The 17,947-nt window shown below is 36.4% G+C and overlaps 1 protein-coding gene across 9 annotated transcripts in view; it reads left to right on the forward strand.

Annotated features, from left to right (window-relative positions):
• The window catches only part of SPAG17 (sperm associated antigen 17), a 95,421-nt gene that overhangs the window by 42,522 nt on the left and 34,952 nt on the right, over positions 1–17,947 (forward strand). For all 9 annotated transcript variants that reach the window (XM_051778622.1, XM_051778618.1, XM_051778621.1 and 6 more), the window contains 9 exons: positions 1,930–2,018; positions 2,686–2,787; positions 4,265–4,419; positions 8,945–9,024; positions 10,685–10,767; positions 12,064–12,267; positions 13,389–13,500; positions 14,034–14,162; positions 16,120–16,233. In XM_051778622.1, coding sequence (XP_051634582.1) covers positions 1,930–2,018; positions 2,686–2,787; positions 4,265–4,419; positions 8,945–9,024; positions 10,685–10,767; positions 12,064–12,267; positions 13,389–13,500; positions 14,034–14,162; positions 16,120–16,233 — 1,068 coding nt within the window. The remainder of the gene's footprint in view (positions 1–1,929; positions 2,019–2,685; positions 2,788–4,264; positions 4,420–8,944; positions 9,025–10,684; positions 10,768–12,063; positions 12,268–13,388; positions 13,501–14,033; positions 14,163–16,119; positions 16,234–17,947) is intronic.

Consider the following 17,947-nt stretch of genomic DNA (forward strand, 5'->3'; position numbering starts at 1 on the left):
TGAAGGATTCGAATCCACTATTTGTTTTACCATATCATTTGCTATTGCAGGGATGTGATTTTTCTTCCTCGTACAAATCACAAAAGTTTCAAGTATTGTATGGTCTGTACGTTGAGTAACTATGTAGGAATACTAGAATAAGGAGAAAAGCTATTTTGTACTACAACATTAACAATTGTAGACAATACAGGGTGAATTTTCTGAAGTTCTACATTTTCTCCTGCAGTTTCTAACATAATGAAAAGTTGTTGGCCTGGTTAAAGGAGAAGTGTTGACCAAGAAGCAACATTAAAAACAAATGATTATTTTTGGGGTGATGCAAGAAAAGTAGAAATTTAAGCAACTATACCTTTAGGTACATGATTACAGAATCATAGATTGTAGAATAATCATTTAGGTTGGAAGGGACCTCTAAAGGTTATCTATTCCAGCCCCCATGCAATGAGCAGGGACATTTTCTACTAGATCAGGTTTCTCAGAGTCCAATCTGACCTTCAGTGTTTCCAGGGATGGAGCATCTACCACCTTTCTGGGTAACCTTTCCCAGTGTTTCACCATCCTCATTGTAAAAAAATTTTTCCTTATGAATCTATCCTTCCTTAAAACCATTACTCCTTATCCTATTACTACAGGCCCTACCAGAAGGTCTCTCAAGGCCACGATAAGGTCTCTCCGGTGCCTTCTCTTCTCCAGGCTGAACTTTCTAAGCCTGCCTTCACAGAAGAGGTTCTCCATCCCTCTAATCACCTTCATTGGTCCCCCTCTGGACCAGTTTCAACAGATCCATGTCTTCCCTGTGCTCAGGACCCTAGAGCCGGATGCAGCACTTTGTGATGTTGTCCATCCTTTCCTAATAGAGATATCTAAACAACCAGCTTAGATGGGATCTTTTCCCTAGAAGGTTGGAGCAGACAAAAATGAATCCTGCGTATCTACCTCTCTTTTAAATTTTGGGAACATTTTTGGGTGTTGGTTTATTTTACTTTTATAGTAGTCACAATAGTAAATATAGCAGTTACAAGCATAACAACATTTCAGCACTTCTGCAGCACAAAAGCAAATACCAGGAAGATAAAACATTTGCTTTCAGGTCTCTTCCATCTTCTAAAGGCAGGCAGTAAAGAGATGTAATTTCCAAGAGAAGCAGATCCTAAAGATAAATGTCTGGAAGCTGAGCTGGTTATAAGGCACTTACGAACAAGTGCTTCGTGGTGTATTTTCTCCCAGAAAGAGTAATTTTCTTGTACATGTGAATTTTCTCTTCCCTAACTCAGGACATAAAGAATTCTGTTAAAAGGAAATTATTTTTAAAAAATTAGGAGAATATAGAATTTAAAGTCCCCATGTGATCCTGTTCATATCAGATGCTCATTGTAACAATGGAATGACTGGTCAGATCATCAGGAGAACTAATTTTCAGTCAGTAGCTTATGAAACTCCACAGACCAAATTAATTTAAAATTTATATTTTTAAAAAATGTGTAAACATATTAAAACAATTGATTTTACCTTCTATTTTAATGTCATCTGTGCAAAGGACTGCTTCCTAAAGTACTCAGAAAAATGGTTCTTTGTGTATAAATCAGGAGGATACTTCTGAGAATGTTTTTAATGGTTTTGACTATGCAAGGCCAGCATAGGTTAGATAAAGAGGATTATTTGAGTGGGTTTTATAAAGTGTTCTTTTTCTTTTTTTCTTTTTCTTTGCCAGTGCTATCTGGCACTCCTTGTCCCTGGATTTTAACGTGCTCTTTTAGGAAAGAAGGGTAGCAGAGCTGATCATGTATTTATAGGACTAGTGTCATAAAATGAAGTTTCAATTTTATGTCCATTTCATCAGGAAGGCTAAAGGAATTGCATTACTCTGACCTTAGTGTTTAGGGCTGAAATTTCTGGAACAATTCTTAAAATTCTGCTTTCAATTTCCAGGGCATACAGAAATAAATGGCGAAGATGGAAGAGATGGTCTGGCTGGTCCTCTTTTGAACAAAGAATTAGATCTTCCTGTTTCTGATATGGCAAGTGTTAGGAATGGAGTCAACTAGGCTTTACATGAGGCAACAGAACATTCTGTTGAATGCCAGGACATGTTACTGGGGATTTCTTTGCAATGCTGAATGCAAATGTTAATGTTCTGATGTCTGGGAAATAGTGCCATAACTTTTAAGCACTGTGAAAGCACTTTCTTTGAATTCCAAGGTGATGGGTATCAGTGAAGCTGCTAATAATAATTCTGTACTGGTCTCACTGAATACCAGGGGTCAAATACAAACATAAAAATTTAAAAGAAAATGTCAAACTGTGTCAGACTAGTAAACTGTGTAGTTTGGTGTCTTCAGAATCACCTGTCTGCCATATATCCCTGCATAAACATAGCAATTTTAAAATGACATCACAGGACATGTTTAAATACTTATAATTGCTTACAGAACTCAGAAACATATAAGCTAATAATAAAAGTATTTAGATTATGTTTGCCATAAAAAAATCCTAGACTAAAAACCCTTGGGAGTAATTGTATTTTTTATTAAATAGTACCATACGGGTCTGCACATATGCAGCATTATGCGGTTAACTGTGATGCAACATGTGATACTGTCTATTAAGCCAACAAGATTAGAGTTAATTTAATACAACTGACACTGAAATGTTGATATGCATTAATTTGGTTTGGTGTATTTTGAGGTGAGTCTGGAAAATTACTTAGAAGAAACAAAAAAGATACAGCAGCGTTGCTTGACAGACTGGAATTTTGAGGAGCATTTTCAACCACATGTTCTTCTTCAGGTATCTGTGAACTGACAATCTTATACATACAGTCACCTATACAAAGAAGTCGTGGCAGAGTTCAGGGTATTTTCTTGCTTGATAATTGATTTAGTTTTATCTCTTTTTCATTTTTACCAAAACCCATTGTTCTTTAGCTGCTTTTTAGTTCTTTACGTGAAATTTAGTCTGTAATGGGTTTTTATTTCCTGGTTTGGCCGAACTAGAGCTGTCCTATTTCATTGCAAGTCTCTTAGCTAAACATGATGGAGATAAAATGACCTTGCCCTTAGGGGTGATCCTCTCTGGCAGTTATGGGGCTCATTAGTGTATGTGAAAACATACTGTGCAAATACCTCTGCAGTATATGTTTTCTGGGCAAATAGAAAATTTTGTTGTTACATTACTTCACCCTTTCAGGGCTAAAAGCGTCATTTATAGAAGTCCTGCTAGCTAAAAACTAAAGTTTACCTTGCAGAAATGCAGAATGACAAATGTGAAAGATGAGTTCAAGTGTAGTTGGCTTAAGTTGGTAGGCATCCTCTTGGGAAGAGTGGATTATTAGTTCCTTGTAATGCCTTGAGCTTCCTATACTGTAATTCTTGTTTGACCCTGACACATGCTGTACGTGGGTGAAGGAAATTCTGCTTGGACTTTTGAGCACCACTTTAGTGTCACAATTGCAAACACTGGTCATACATTTCAGTGCCTAAGAAATTATGCAACGTAAATAGCTAATGCTACCTGAACTGTCAGAAAGTCTCAGGTGACTGGAAAAAGGTTTAACATTGTACCCATCTTTAAAAAGGGTAGAAAGGAGGACCCTGGGAACTACTGACTTGTCAGCCTCCCTTCTGTGCCTGGAAAGATCATGGAACAGATCCTTTTAGAATCTTCAGCTGCATAGTTTTGAAAAATAAGTTTACTTAAAAGAAGGCTTTCTTCTAGCTATGACTATAAAGTCACAGTTTCAGCCTGCAGACAATGTAAATATTGAAAATGATGGGCCCACTACAGAACAGAGTGGAATAATGTAGAAGACAGTAAATCTCAGAGATGTGTAGGTCATAGTTATAGCAAATTGAATACCAAGTAGACTCAACTGAGATAACAAAAAAAGTAAACTTGTTTTCTTTTTACCTGGTATATGATAGTTCTGCTTTTATTTACTATTTATTTAAATATTTTATTATTTAAACTTGCTTAAGTATTTATTCAATATTTTAATTTATTTGGTTTTTATGTAGCTGAACTTTTTTATTCATGGTCAGTCTCAGAAGGTGGAGCATAGAGACTGTCTCATCTCAACATAAATAGGAATGGAGTTTCAATTTCCACCTGCCTGAACAATTCAGGTTGCTGGAATCCAAATGCTTTGAGTACACCTTGTAGGAGAGTGAAGTTCTATAGCACCTTTTGCTAAAAGCTGTGTTGTGTAGCCTTTGTACATATACTACTGTCTGCAGGGAGGGTATACCTTTATTTCTTTCCTTTTCAGGTTCTTCATACAGCATCCCAAGAATATAGATGTATTGATACCTTTTATCATAACCAAGATAACTCTTTGTTAATGGTTTTTCACAATCCTATGAATCAATGTCGTCTGTGCCAAGAGACTTGGGATATTGCATTGCACTCTAATGTTGGATTCAGGTAATTGATTTTATATTTCATGTCTCATTCACAGTCGTTTTCAATAAAAGCCTCCATGGGTATGCTTGGGGCAAAGCTTTGAAATTAAAAGACATTGCTATGTAACACATTTATGAGAAAGCAAGTCATGCAGCTTGAAAACAGTGCTGTGTTAAAAGAATTCTCTTGAGCTTTTCTGAGTAAGAACAATGCAGTAGGTTGCTCCTTATCACATACTACAAAAATATAAATAATGCACACATACACACAAAGTCATGTTAGGGATACCGCATCAAGAAAATTATACTTCAGGTAAGGGATGTTAAAAAGAAAATTCTAGGTGTATGCTTACTAGGTTTTTCAACTATGTATACATAAACTCAGTGATTGTAAGTGGGAAAATTTTGGGGGAAAACTAGAAGTCCTTTATTGATATTAGAACTTTTTTTTTTCACAGAATACCAAATTCTTCTTAATTCCTTGTCACTGTCTGCACACCAGTTATAGACGTGCAAATGGTTAGTGTGTCCACTATTAGAGCTTTTGTCAGTGGACCTATTTGTTTTGGAATACATTTTTGCATTGAAGAAGTGGTATAAATGATGGTGTAGATCCAACTGCTATTCGAAATAATTGACTGAAAATAGAAAAAGTGTCCATGTACTGATATGTAAAGAAGTTAAATGCCATAGAGAGACAGCTGAGCTATCTTTAACTATGTCACTCTGGTGCTCTATGGATTAATTAGATTTATCAAATAGAATTTCAAGCAAATTATCCAGTAGAAAACACCTACCCCCTATTTGTTTGCAGGCATCCCTTTCTAAGTGCAGTGCCTAATTTGTCAGAATGTGGGAATTTTTTAATGGAAACTTTTGTTGGGACCTATGTATTTGAACAGGATTGAATGCTAAATAGGCAAAATGTGCCTTCCTGAAGACATATTTTGTATTGTATTTTGTATCTTTGCTCTCAGTCAAGGAGCTCTGTGTGAGTCCATCTCAGCTTTCCTGGCTTAAATTATCTGCCATGAAAAGGGGCTGTTGTGATTAGCAGTGATTGCGACCAGAGCCAAAAGAGATTTACCAGCAGAAATCAAAGTTCCTTGGAGAAAATGCTGGCTGTTTTGTGTTTGTTGGGCAGATCCACTAAATGTCTGGTCAGTTTTTCTGCATTTATGTAACACTATACCCAAAAGATAAGTGAAAGATGGTGTGTTCAAGTGAAGCTGGGTATTGCATTCAGATAGACCCAAGCAGAGAGTCAAGTTGTCTTAAAGTCTATTTCACAGAAGTCTGTTGAAGCCCAGAGCTTTTTATTCTGGCAACTATTTTTACTCTTATTTGTGTGGCACTGGACTTTAAAATGCCTAATTCGAGTTTCTTAAATATAAACAGCTGGTGCCAGTTTAGCTGCCTGGTATATTTGAGTTGTCTGGACAGGGCTGACACAAATGACATGAGACCCATAGGAGACCCATAGACTTTTGGAACAAACACCAGAGACCAGGTCACATACCCTAGTACATCGAACATGTCACTTGGTGTTTGCATACACTGAATAATTCCTCATCCCAACAGCATATTGTTGTTGTGTTGTCTGTAGAAGCAGGTAGGGATGTATCAGACCTCCTCTGGAAGCATTTCTCCCTGAAACAAAAACTGTTAATTTGCAGGGTTGTAGAGCAGATTGGCTGGTCCCCTTTGACAGGATGTTGAAATAGTTCAAGGCCAACTAAGAAATGCAAGGAGCTCTTGATACATGCAAAAAAAAAAGTTGCTAATTTTGCACCCAAAGAAGGAATGAAGCATGTTCTCTGGTAGATGCATTATAATACAGTAGCTGTACGTTTCCTTCTTCTTACTCTTCCACATCCACTGGAAACAAGGCTTAGACATTAAAGATTATTTCTACTTGGGGCAGAAACATCTTTGTCCAGTGACAATTCATCAGGTTCTGTTTCAAAGCAGCAAGGAGTTCCTAAAGAAAATGACATGAAAGCTGCAAGAAGGTTTACCTTTGCTTTTGTTTCATAGAAGTATTCAACATCACTGCTGTGTAAGCTACTTAGAATCTTTGAGGAGCTGTAGGCCCTCTTTCAGTTCTATTACGTGGCATCAGTACCTGCCAATTCTCTGCAAAATAACCGGCACATTTTCAGGACTTATTCAGCCTTTTTGCTAAAGGTAATTTTAGATTTCCAGACAAAGTATCATAAATAATTGCTAGTGTATGTTTCCAGGCAACATAACACTTCTGTGGAAGACAGTCTTTAAATACCTGGAGTGCTTCAAGCTGTTGCCTGCAATTAGCTTCCAGATCCTGCTGAGTTGCCAGAAACTGGCACAAATCCCACTCATTAAGTGGTTACTGGCTTTTACCTTTGTATGAAATAACTGACTCCTGGTGAGTTTACTATCAATTTATTGGTTTTTAATTTATTAAAATTACTATCATTCTAATTTATTTAAGAGTCACAATGTTACCACAGGAGAGTTACAAATGCATAACAGATGCTGTACTTGACAATCTCTCTGATAGGAGTTCTCTATCTGTGTTTACTTGTTGCTTCTTTATTGTGACATCTTATAGACCACAGACCAACTTTGTAGGGTCGTTTCATAGTTGCTATCTGGAATATACTTCTGTTACCTGCTAATCAGTTGGTTACAGAATCACAGAATAATTTCATTTTGATTACAGTGAGTTCTGTCACAGGAAATTCTCATACAAGGGGGAAATTAAATTTCTCACGTTGCAGCAGCTTTTGCTCCTGGAGACCCCAGTTACCTTCCTTCTTTATGGATATCAGGTCCTGTGGTTCATGTAGAACATCCAAAAATTCAGAAATTATACCTTTTAAAGGGTAGGCAGCAGGAGGCTGCATATGAAATTCAATGGATGCTACTGACTAAGGGAATGCAAAGGCATGGACACGTGCACCTGCAGTGATGTGTGTATATAAAACATTTTAACTCTGGTTAGGATAAGTGGCCACTCTGTCAGGAAGCCAAGTGAATTCAGGCATTATCAAAACTAATTTTTGCGCAGAGTTAATGGCATTTATTTACTCTTTCATAGTAAACACATTATGCAAGTTACTGGAAAAGAATAATCCTTTCTGAGAAATGGTTCTGAGTCAGACATTGGCAGTAGGGGCATCAGAATACATATTAATAGAATGTGTATTTTAGACTTTGAATGACTGTTTCATTACCCTAAAATATTTTCCACGCGAATAATCTCTTTTTATTTATAACATATATTCATCTTCCAGTTATTCCAGTACTGGCAACTCTATGTTCCAGACTAGTTTTGCCTTTTGTTTTCAACACCATGGGTTTTTATGGCTTGTACATTTTTCTTCAGATACAAGCAGAGTAACCTTGTCCCAAGTGAGTATGATATATATGATCAACAGTTTCTCCATGCGAGTTTCCCAAAGCAGGCTCCACCTACACTGCAGAAGCTGGGAGAGACTTGTGTATCTTGAAGCTGTACATGAACTGTATACATCTCCAGTCTGTGTACATGACCTACATATTAATTCTCTTGTACATACAGTGTAATGATGTAACAAGAACTTTGAAATGGTCATGAGGTCACAAATTGATTGTGTTGTCTGCATATTCATAACCAAAACCTGTACTCCATATAGAGCTTTTGAGTACAATTGAATAATCTCAGACTTATAAATGCAAAGTATCACGAAGACGCAACAACTGAATGTGATACATTCTTCAAAATCCCCATTTTAATTTTGCACATATGAAGAATTTTACTTTAAAGAATTATGGTAACCCTCCAAATGAGGGGTTGAGTGGCAACTGCATATAAGACTTCCAGGCTTCCTCCTACCTTGAAAGCAGTTTTTCACAATGAACTAATTTAGCAGTCATTTCAGACACCTTTGGAAAATGAGACAATGTAACTGCAGATACCAACTGCAAACTCTGGATCATTCAGTTCTCACTTCAATTTAATTGTTAATTGTGAATATTCTTAATTTATACCAGGTCATGGTGCACCGATTCTCTAATCTGGATTTGGATGACAATTTCCAAACACCTGTCTTGTCACACCATAAAGAAGAGCTAGGAATTAAGTACAATAACACCTCAATTTCTGAACAAACAAATGAAGTGTATTCTAAAAGACAATATTAATCAAGAGCAACTAAGAAAATAAATTATTCTGGTGGCAAAACAGTGAGGAGAATGAGTCTGAACCTTTCTGAAACTGACTGTCTTTATGTTTTGTGATTTCCTGGATTTTTCTTTAGGAGCAGGTATTCTTTGGAAGACAAGTTTCTAATATCTCTTTGCAGAAAGGATAACCAAAATTCCAAATATAACAGATATTAAGCAAATACCAGCCAGGTGCAAAAGTACCAGTTCCTGTAAAAACAGAGAGAAACCCTCTCAAAGAGAGAGAACCTTCTTTCTCACTTGTATAAGAAACTGAGAAGCCAAGTGGTCTTGTTTGACCTGAAATCATATTAGCAAAAACTGTATTATGTTAAATAGAGGGATATTCTGATTTTCAGGAATTATCTCGAGCTGGTGGCTAACTCAATTGAGGACTGGGTGAGAGAGGAAGAAGCTAAATACCAAGAAGAGAAGATGGGTAAGGAAACAGAGTCTTTTAATTTGGAAAAAGCCATGGTAGAAGGCCCTTTTGAACTGTCTGCATGTGCTGTCAAAAAAACTGGCTGTACTAAGAAAGCCAAAAGTGGGTATCTTTTTATTCTAGAAAATTAATTTTTCACTTTAAGTGCTGAGGCCCAAATCTATTCAGAGCAGAACTGTGTATATTTTTTCCTAGGATGACCTTGTTTTGACATCTATAAAGGCATAAATATGTTTTGGAATTAATTAAATGCATGTATTTGTATGTTCTGCATCATTCTCTGTTCTGAAAACTGACACCTCTAGTATCAATTTACATTTACAATAGTTGTGCTTATCTAATGAAATTACTTTAAAGATTACATACAAATATGAATCTGTGTTGAGATCACTGAACACATGAAGAGATGAGCAGTAGTGAAAGCTGGCAACATGGTTCAGGAAAATTCTTTTTTAAAGGGCAGGATAAAAGCTGGAAGTCAGAAGCTGTGGGCTAAGAGCTAAAACTGGAATTGACTAGACCTGCAGAGCAAACTTGAATTACAGGCAACATTTTGGGTAGTGAGAATTGTAAGCAGTTCATACAGTAACTGTTCAGTAGACAGCAAAATCTGAAAACCCCTATTAAGAAAAAAGAACTTTTGTCAAATTTGTTCATTTGTGTATCTAAATTATATTAACAGTTATTTATTGATGTTTCACCTTTGCTTTATTTACCTTTTTTGAGAATGCACTTTGAAACCTTCCAGTACTAGCAGTTAGCATTTACAAAAATAGAAACGTTACTCCTCAGCCCAATTAACACCTCTGATTATAGTTTGGAAACTAAAAGGACAGTTATGACTTCTATATCATAATTTGTAGGTATCTAGCTGTCACAGGAGCTAGATTGAATCTTGCCCATATGGTGCCTCATGACAGATATAATTCATAGAGTAGCTCACTTGCTGAAAGAAAATAATCACCTCTAGCTGGAACATGCGATGGGCAACAGTGTCTTTGGGTGTTTTCAGTTTCACTGACACTGCTGTAACCCACACTGCAATTTCTACTTTATAATACAAAGTAAGTTTCTGATAGGGGACTTTATCTTTTCTAGAAGGTAAATATTGGGTATCCAAGCATACTATAAAACTACACTCATAGAAGATACCCTTTTCATAAGTAATAGATGCTATAAAGCCATAATAGTAAACAAGGGATATGTTTTCTCTTTAGTGAAAGTTTGAAGGTTCAGACAGCATTTATTCACTTTTTTGTCTTAAAAGGTCATAATATCTATGACTCTGGTATTGAACTTGTTCTGGCTCAGTTAAAAAATAAACATGCAAACTTGTTACAAGAGCAAAGCCTTCAACAGCAAGAAGCAGAGAGTCAGTCTTTAAATATGTTAATATACTGTTTAGCATATTTGGTCCTCAGTTATGACAATCAAGTAATATTAGTTGTCAGGTAAGTTTCTTCTTACCTAAACAGACTTTCTGTTTTTCTTCTAAAAATATTTAACATTTTCTTTATTTAACTTGTATACTTCTAGTATTTCGAAATCTGCATTTTTTATTTACTTGCACATCTTTTATTTTTATTTTCCCATTTTTAAAAATTATTGCATTTTCATATATTTATAACCTCACTTATTTTCTTTTCATTTCTCAAAGGCAGAACATCAGGACCTGAGAGCATAAGAGAATCTCAATCCAACAATGGAGAAAGTCCCATTATCAGAGAAGGTTCTTTAAAGGTGAGGCAAAAATATATATGTTTCTGAAATGGACTAAAAAGCACTGCCTTCTTATGAAGGTAAGCCTTTGTTCTTACATAGGGTTGACTGAGTTCTCTTAGTTTTTCTGCTCTTGGCTATTTTTTGTATATGTTATTTTCTTTAATTTATTCCTTATTCATTGTGAGTTATGTTATTTTCTTAAGGGAAGACTGCTCGGAGTTAGACTAGACATTCCAAAAGCAATTCATAATTGCAATACTGGAAATAAGAGTTATGAATAATATCCTACTATTCTTTAAGTTTTCAGATTGGAAAGGTATGAAAAGATAAATCCAGATTCATGAAAGTATGTGTGTACCCCACTCCCACTTTCACTGTCTACAGCTCTTTGAAATTAGGGAATGTAAATACAGTACCTCAGAATTCCCTTGTGACAGAGAATCCCATGTTACAGATGTAGTTCATGACCATGCACTACAGATTAATTGACTTGCCCAGGTTTACAAAGTAAGTTTCTGGTTGATGTAGAAGTTAAGCACACATTTTTTTAAGGCTTAGCACTGGCATTATCCATTAATCTGCACAAATCTAGATTTATTGATGTTGTAGTCCCTCTTTTTTTTGACTCCTCATAGGTATAGCATGTCTCATCTTTTTTACAGTGTGTAATGTTGTCCACTTAAAGTACTGGAATGTAGATATGAAATGGCATTAACCAATTCCTGGCTACTCAACTTGAACTGGCATTGCTCAAATTAGGCTAATCCCTAATTTGTAACTCTGAATGCTTGCCATTTCTTCCACAGAAATGCTTGTGCTTTGGTATGCTTAGACTATAAAGTGCTACAAAGCCCAAAATAGTCCAGAAAATCTCAGATGTCTTCCTAATACAAGTTGATAATTTTGGCATGCATACCTCATTCTTCTTTCTGTAAAAGAATAAAATCATTTTATCTCGCAGTTGCATTTTGGGAATAAACTAATACCAGTGATGCATTGTGATTTGGTGATAAACATTGTGGACAAGTGTACAACAAAGTCATCCTTTTATGGCTAATTGTGTAAGATACAAATAATCATGTGATTCATCTCCTGTAGTCAACAATGACTGCTCTTGTCAGTTGAATGAGTCAGTGATTTTGTGCAAAATATAGTGCATAATATTGTAAGGTACGTTTGTAAGACACGTTTGGAAAACATGTCTTAGAGTGACTTAGAACATTGTTTCCTTTGAGGTTGTTTGCTTGTACTCTTTCCAGCATGCACATATCAGAGAGAACCAGAGTTCTTCTTAATTGCTAACATTGAATATAGGCTTGGAAGAAGGAGCAGGACCGGTTACGAGAGGAAGAAGAAAAAGGAAAGACAGAAAATTTGGGAAGTAAAAAGAAAGGACAGGAGATAATAGATGGAGAGTGTAAAGATTCCAAAGAGAAGTCTGAAAATGAGCCAACAGAAGCCTCTGAACTTCAGGAGGATCACAGCATTCCAGAACCATGTTCTGAGAAAGTTTATAAGGTAAGGACTTGTATTATTGCACCACATTAGAAAAGTGCTAACTATTTGTATAGACAGTCAATATTACACCAAAGCTATTATCTATTGTGAAATTCAAGTTCAGGGCAAATTAAGCCTGTCTGTGTTTTGTTTCACTTCATTGTTTTTGATATTTAAGATTATTTACTTTTTTTTAATGCATATGACATGAATACAAACATAAGTTGATTGTGTTTTTGTGCCCATGGAAAATATGTTTATAGGATCAGTCTTACCTACAAATGTGGGGTTTGTGGGAATAGAAAAGGGGAGCATAAGGACTTGTCCTATCTCCTCTATTAGGGGACTGCTAGACCTACTTGAAATTTTGACTGTCCACATTGGAGATTAAGTAAAAGGAGTTCACCGTTTCTTCTATTTCATCTTTCAAAATTCATATTCTTAAAGTGCCATAATACAAGCTAATCTATCTGTTACACTAACAGAGGGAACTCATGAGTAGTTTTGTCCAAACAGTTTTAAGGCAGTTTGCACCACCTCATATTTGCATAGTCTAAGTCTTGCATCCAAAACTTGCATAGATTGATATACTTTAGTCTTAAATTTGCTTAAGCACAGACTTTGAACTCAGATGACATTGCTATCTGAACTTATTTGAGTACACTCACATAATTTTTGCTGACTTGTGCCACTTTGGAAGGCATAGCAATCTAATTAGATTTACAGTGTCTGAATTTCAAAATCTAGAGGGTAGAAAGCTGAATCGTTACCTGCCCTTCATGCGATCCCATGGCATTGTACTTTATCTCTTTGTGCTTGACTGGAATTATTCTTTCTCTCACACTATGTTAATCCACCAGTCTACTTGCTACTCTTCAGTTTTCGTGATGGCTCCATGATACTGAAGGATCAGATTCTGCTCTCATGTGTAACAAGTTACTTTGTTAATAACTGAGAAATTTTTGGGATATGAGAATAGCATGCTAGGTATTTGCTAAAGTTGTTATTACATTAGTTAAACATCTAAGCAAAAAATGTTGAGCAGAAAAGTGTGATCCTGATGATCTGGCCTGCATTTACCTCTTCCATGGGTTCTGCCCTTCTTTTCTCATTTATAGATAATCTAAAACTTGTTTTTCCAGTTTCATGGCTACAATACAGGGGAGGATGTAATTCAAATATCAGGAACCAATCAATATCTCTTCCCATCCGATGGAGGACAGATTCAAGTAGAGAAGATAGAGTTTGTAAAAGGTGATTCTTTAATTCTTCATGCTTTGCTTTGACTCAGTGCTAACTGATGGCATAGTTTCTTAATCCATAAATGCTTTTTCATGTCTCAGTAGTAGAAATTCAGTTAAAGAAATTCCATATTAACATCTATCACTATTAATCTTTATATTTTCCTGTAGTAGGTTAGCAGTTGATAGATAAAATTCCAGAAAAGTAGAAATGGAGAAAAATCAGTTCATATTTATCTGTTCAGTGGCAACCAAGGCATGATAATTCAGGAATGTTCCAATTATTTTTCTAGTCAAATGCAATAAATCTAAAAAACAGATTCTTCTGAAGCCTCTAAGATCTAATTGTCAGGATTTTTGTAATATTTAGTCTAAACTGAGAAAACCTTAATTTTTGTCATCTTGGTCTTCTACTAAGTGGTTCGGTCCAGTTCTGAGCAATTTTCTTTTTTGGTGTTCTTTAAAGTTGCAGGTACAGGGTTTATTTGGGTGCAGGTAAGTTCTGAGGCCTGATGGGACCAATAATAGTATTCCATTGCTTTACAGGTCTAACTTTGGTAAAGGTGAAAGTGATAAAAGACAACCACAATTTCTTCATTCATATCACAGATCCCAAGAAAAACTTGGAAGAAGCTGAAGTGCAAGAAATTAATGAAGAAGAGAAAATTGGATCAGGTCAGTGAATTGACATCACTGATATAAAAAATTACTAGTTTGACATATTTAGTAATTTGATACAAAAATTATCAACTAACAGAAAATGGCAGAAAGTAAGAAAAATCAGCATTCCATAAAAATCCAGTTGACTGACTTAAGTACTGTATAGAGAGACTTTAGCAAGATGTAGAAGCACAGTGAAGGTCAAGCAACTGTGCAAACCGGTTTCTTTTCCAAAGCAAGGAAATCAATGAAGAGTCACCATTCTTTAAGAAAATAATTTTCTTCTTTAGTGGAGGACTCATTAGGCCTGGGAAGGCAAACTGAATCCTGTTCATTGTGACCAAAGTAAATGTCTGCCCTAAAAAGGTCCCCTTTTGAACAGGACTTCCTTTTGTGGGTCAGATGACCATGACATTAGGGCCTCCTCAAGACCTTGCTGTGAAAACAGATCTTTCTGCAGTCCAGTAGCTTCCGCTGTTGGTTGACATATTGCTAACACTCAGAAAGCATTGAATCCAAATCCTTTCTGAACCCAGGTGAGAGCATTTCCAAGAAGGAAGCCAGTCTGTAACAATTTGTGTGTATGTTTGCCAAAAGCATTATGGAATTGCTGTCACCCAACTGAGGAGTATTAGAAAAGTATAACTTTTGGTAGGCGTATTACCTCTTCTAATCTTCATCAGTGTCAGAAAGCATCCTGCTCTTGCTCCTCCCCTTGGCTTCAGCTGCCACCAGCAATGTAACTGTAGGTTGTCCGAATAGAAAATTTGCATCCGTTCCACAGATGAGGTGCTTTTTGTCTGCCCTTCTGAAAGTTGACCTATATCATTCTGGGGTCTGACAAAGGGTATCGGTGATCACCACTCTGCAAGTAACTGAGGCAAGTTGTATTCACTTGTCATGAGTGAGAGAGGCTTTCCTCATGTGTAAACAGGAGCACCTTATAGGAAGGCAGTGAGGAAGAGAAGAATCAGTGCAGTCTGATACTTGGCAGTGTCTGGATAGTACAACGTAAGCTTTCAAAGCAGTCAAAATGCCAAAACTGCATCTGCAGGTGGTGTTCACCAGTGAGCATTGCAATGACAGACAACAAATAGGAGCAGACAAGGTCTCAGGATGTTTGCCATGTTGATGGGATTGGGAGATGGCTAGGTGTTAGGTGCCTACCCTAACCTTCTTTTGTAGTATTCTCTGCTGCTCCTCACAGTTTTAAGAAGCTGTTCCCCATATGGGAAATCCCAAGGTTTTCTTCTTACCAACAGAACGTTTCTTTAAGGCAGTAGGAGTTGAACTAGAGGCAAGGTAGGATCCAGTGTCTGGGAGATGTTCTTGCATAGTTTATGTGATTTTCATGAATAACGTACTCATCACATGACATCATGGTCTGCACCTCTAAGTGAGCTTGTCTCCTGGTCCACTTTTACAAATGCCAGATACGTCTTTGGATCTAATTTCTCAACTCTTGTCCTTTGTTTTGCTTTATCCTCAAAGTACAGTCATAGAATCAGAATATCCTGAATTTGAAGGGATCCACGTGGATCATTGAAGTCCAGGTCCTGTTCCTGTGACAATATGTGAGAGACAGTCACTTTTATTAGTTCATAGGCCACATGTGACAGAAATTAACAGTTTAGCATTCTTGTCAGCCAAGAAACAAGGATCCATAACTTGAAGTTCTTTCACTGCTTAAGTTCAGTATGACTTTTCACTAGTTGTTGCTTTTAAACTGTTTTCATGCACCTAGCTAATTAGAATGCTATTCCTAGATTAAAAAACCTACAGATGTGTTGTACAAAAATTACTATTATATACTACCCTATGAATGGAATGATAGTTTTCCCCGTCCTAATTAGTCTGTTTTACAGGTTAGTCATCCACATTGAGGTTCCACTGTTCACATCAGCCATTGGTTTGCAGGTCAGGTGGTTCTGGTGTGCATTGCTGTCTTTAATATTTTTTTTTTTTATTAAAGGAAAAATAAAAAATCAAAAGAAAGCTGTGAGCAAGTTTGGATCTTTTTCAGCCACCTTGGAAAATGGAATCCAGCTGTCCCTAAGCTATTATGGACCTACAGGGAAGACAGCAGGTAAAGTAAGCAAATAGAAGACGATATTTGAGAACCATAGCAGGATTTTTTTTCTTTTTTTTCCTCATGCACTCCTTAACAAAATAATTTGTTGTATGCAATTCTGCCTTTCTGAGCGGCTGGTACTACGTGGTAGGGAATTTTCAGCAAGGCTTGAGATTACATTGTCAAGAATATTCTGTGATTCAATTTTCAAAATGGAAGGAGTTTTGCATGCATTTTTGCTTGCTGTGAAAACAGAGCAGTGCAGGGAGAAACTTGCAAGTATTGTTATTAAGTAGCCCAGCAAAATCAGCCAATTAATTTGAGCCAAAGAAAATGTGATTTGCTGAGGAGTCTTCTTGGTTTTCCAAGAAATAATATTTTTGTAAACTTATATAGGTGATTATGGAACTTTCATTTTACTTTAGGAGTTGGACTTTAAGTTACAGTTGTGCAGACATAATGAGGGATTTCTCTCAGCCTTTCAATAAACACATTCAGCAACTGGAAGCAATTGCTTCAGAAAACCGCAGTGAAAATAGCGGCTGCTTTTACCAAGAGCTTTTTGTTTCCATTACATTTGAAAGGCCACTGAAACCATTATATGGGTAAAAGTGAAACCCTTCTCTGATCAGAAAAGAATCCCAGAAGTTTTCAGCTCTTAAAATATGAAAACATTTAATTAAATGCATCTTTGTGTGGACTGTGGCAAACCATTCAACTGTACACTCAGTTTTAATTATTTAAATATATTTTACAAATTAATTACTAAAAAAAGACATTTTAAACTTGGGCCAAGAGAACATTCACAATGTAGTGGACCGCAAAACTTGGATTTTGACATAAAAGAGAGACATGTCTAATTAAACACCTACATGTCAGGTGTGATGTTTAGGCTTTTTCGTATCTGCCATAATCATCCTATACTACATTAGAATAATCCTTGCCATGTTGAGCTTTAGAGCACTGGTAACTGACATTCTTTGATTGTTTGGAGTTTTTCTATGATCACTTGCTTATGCCAAATTCCTCTGGGTCTTTGTATCCTAAGTGCTGAGAATAATACTGACCAGAAATGTTCTGTCTTAGATAATTCTCACATGCCATCCATCACTAATGCCAAATGGTATACCATGAATTCTGTAGTTTCTCTCCACTGGTTGGCTGAATTTGGTGGAAACTACTCTTTTTCCCTGCAGTACTGAACTAGTTTTCTGGAACCTCTTTAACTCTCACTTTTCTTACTTTTTTTTACTTTTTATGTGTTTCATCTTCCTCTTAGGGAACCTAAGGTGACAAAAGGCCTCAAGCTGTTTTACCAACTTTTTGCATCTTTTTTATTTCTTAGTTAAATTAATTTCTTTAAGTTCTGAATTATTCTTTGTTTTCTCCAGCATTACGAAAATTTAGCTTCAGACCACCTTACATTCCAGTTAGAAATAAGCCCCTCATCTCTTTGTCAATCTGGTGCCACTTGAGCACTTGCAGGGCTTTCAATTCTGGGTACTGTAGAACCTCTGCACTTGTTCTTTGTGCCTCGACAAAATTAAAAGAGCACAATTCCAAGTGCTAGAAATCTGAATGTGCGTGCAAAAGGGAGGAAGCCTTCCTTAGACAGGCCTCTGGAATTTACCATCTCTCTCAAGTTTTCCTAAAGACACTTTCAGTCTTGATAATCCACTTTTTTTCACTGTTACCCTCAGATACCATGTTCTCATTTTTCAGGGCAACC

This window comes from Manacus candei, unplaced genomic scaffold, assembly GCF_025592945.1.
Source record: "Manacus candei isolate 608988 ecotype Guabito, Panama unplaced genomic scaffold, ASM2559294v1 h1tg000014l, whole genome shotgun sequence".
Taxonomy (NCBI): Eukaryota; Metazoa; Chordata; class Aves; order Passeriformes; family Pipridae; genus Manacus; species Manacus candei.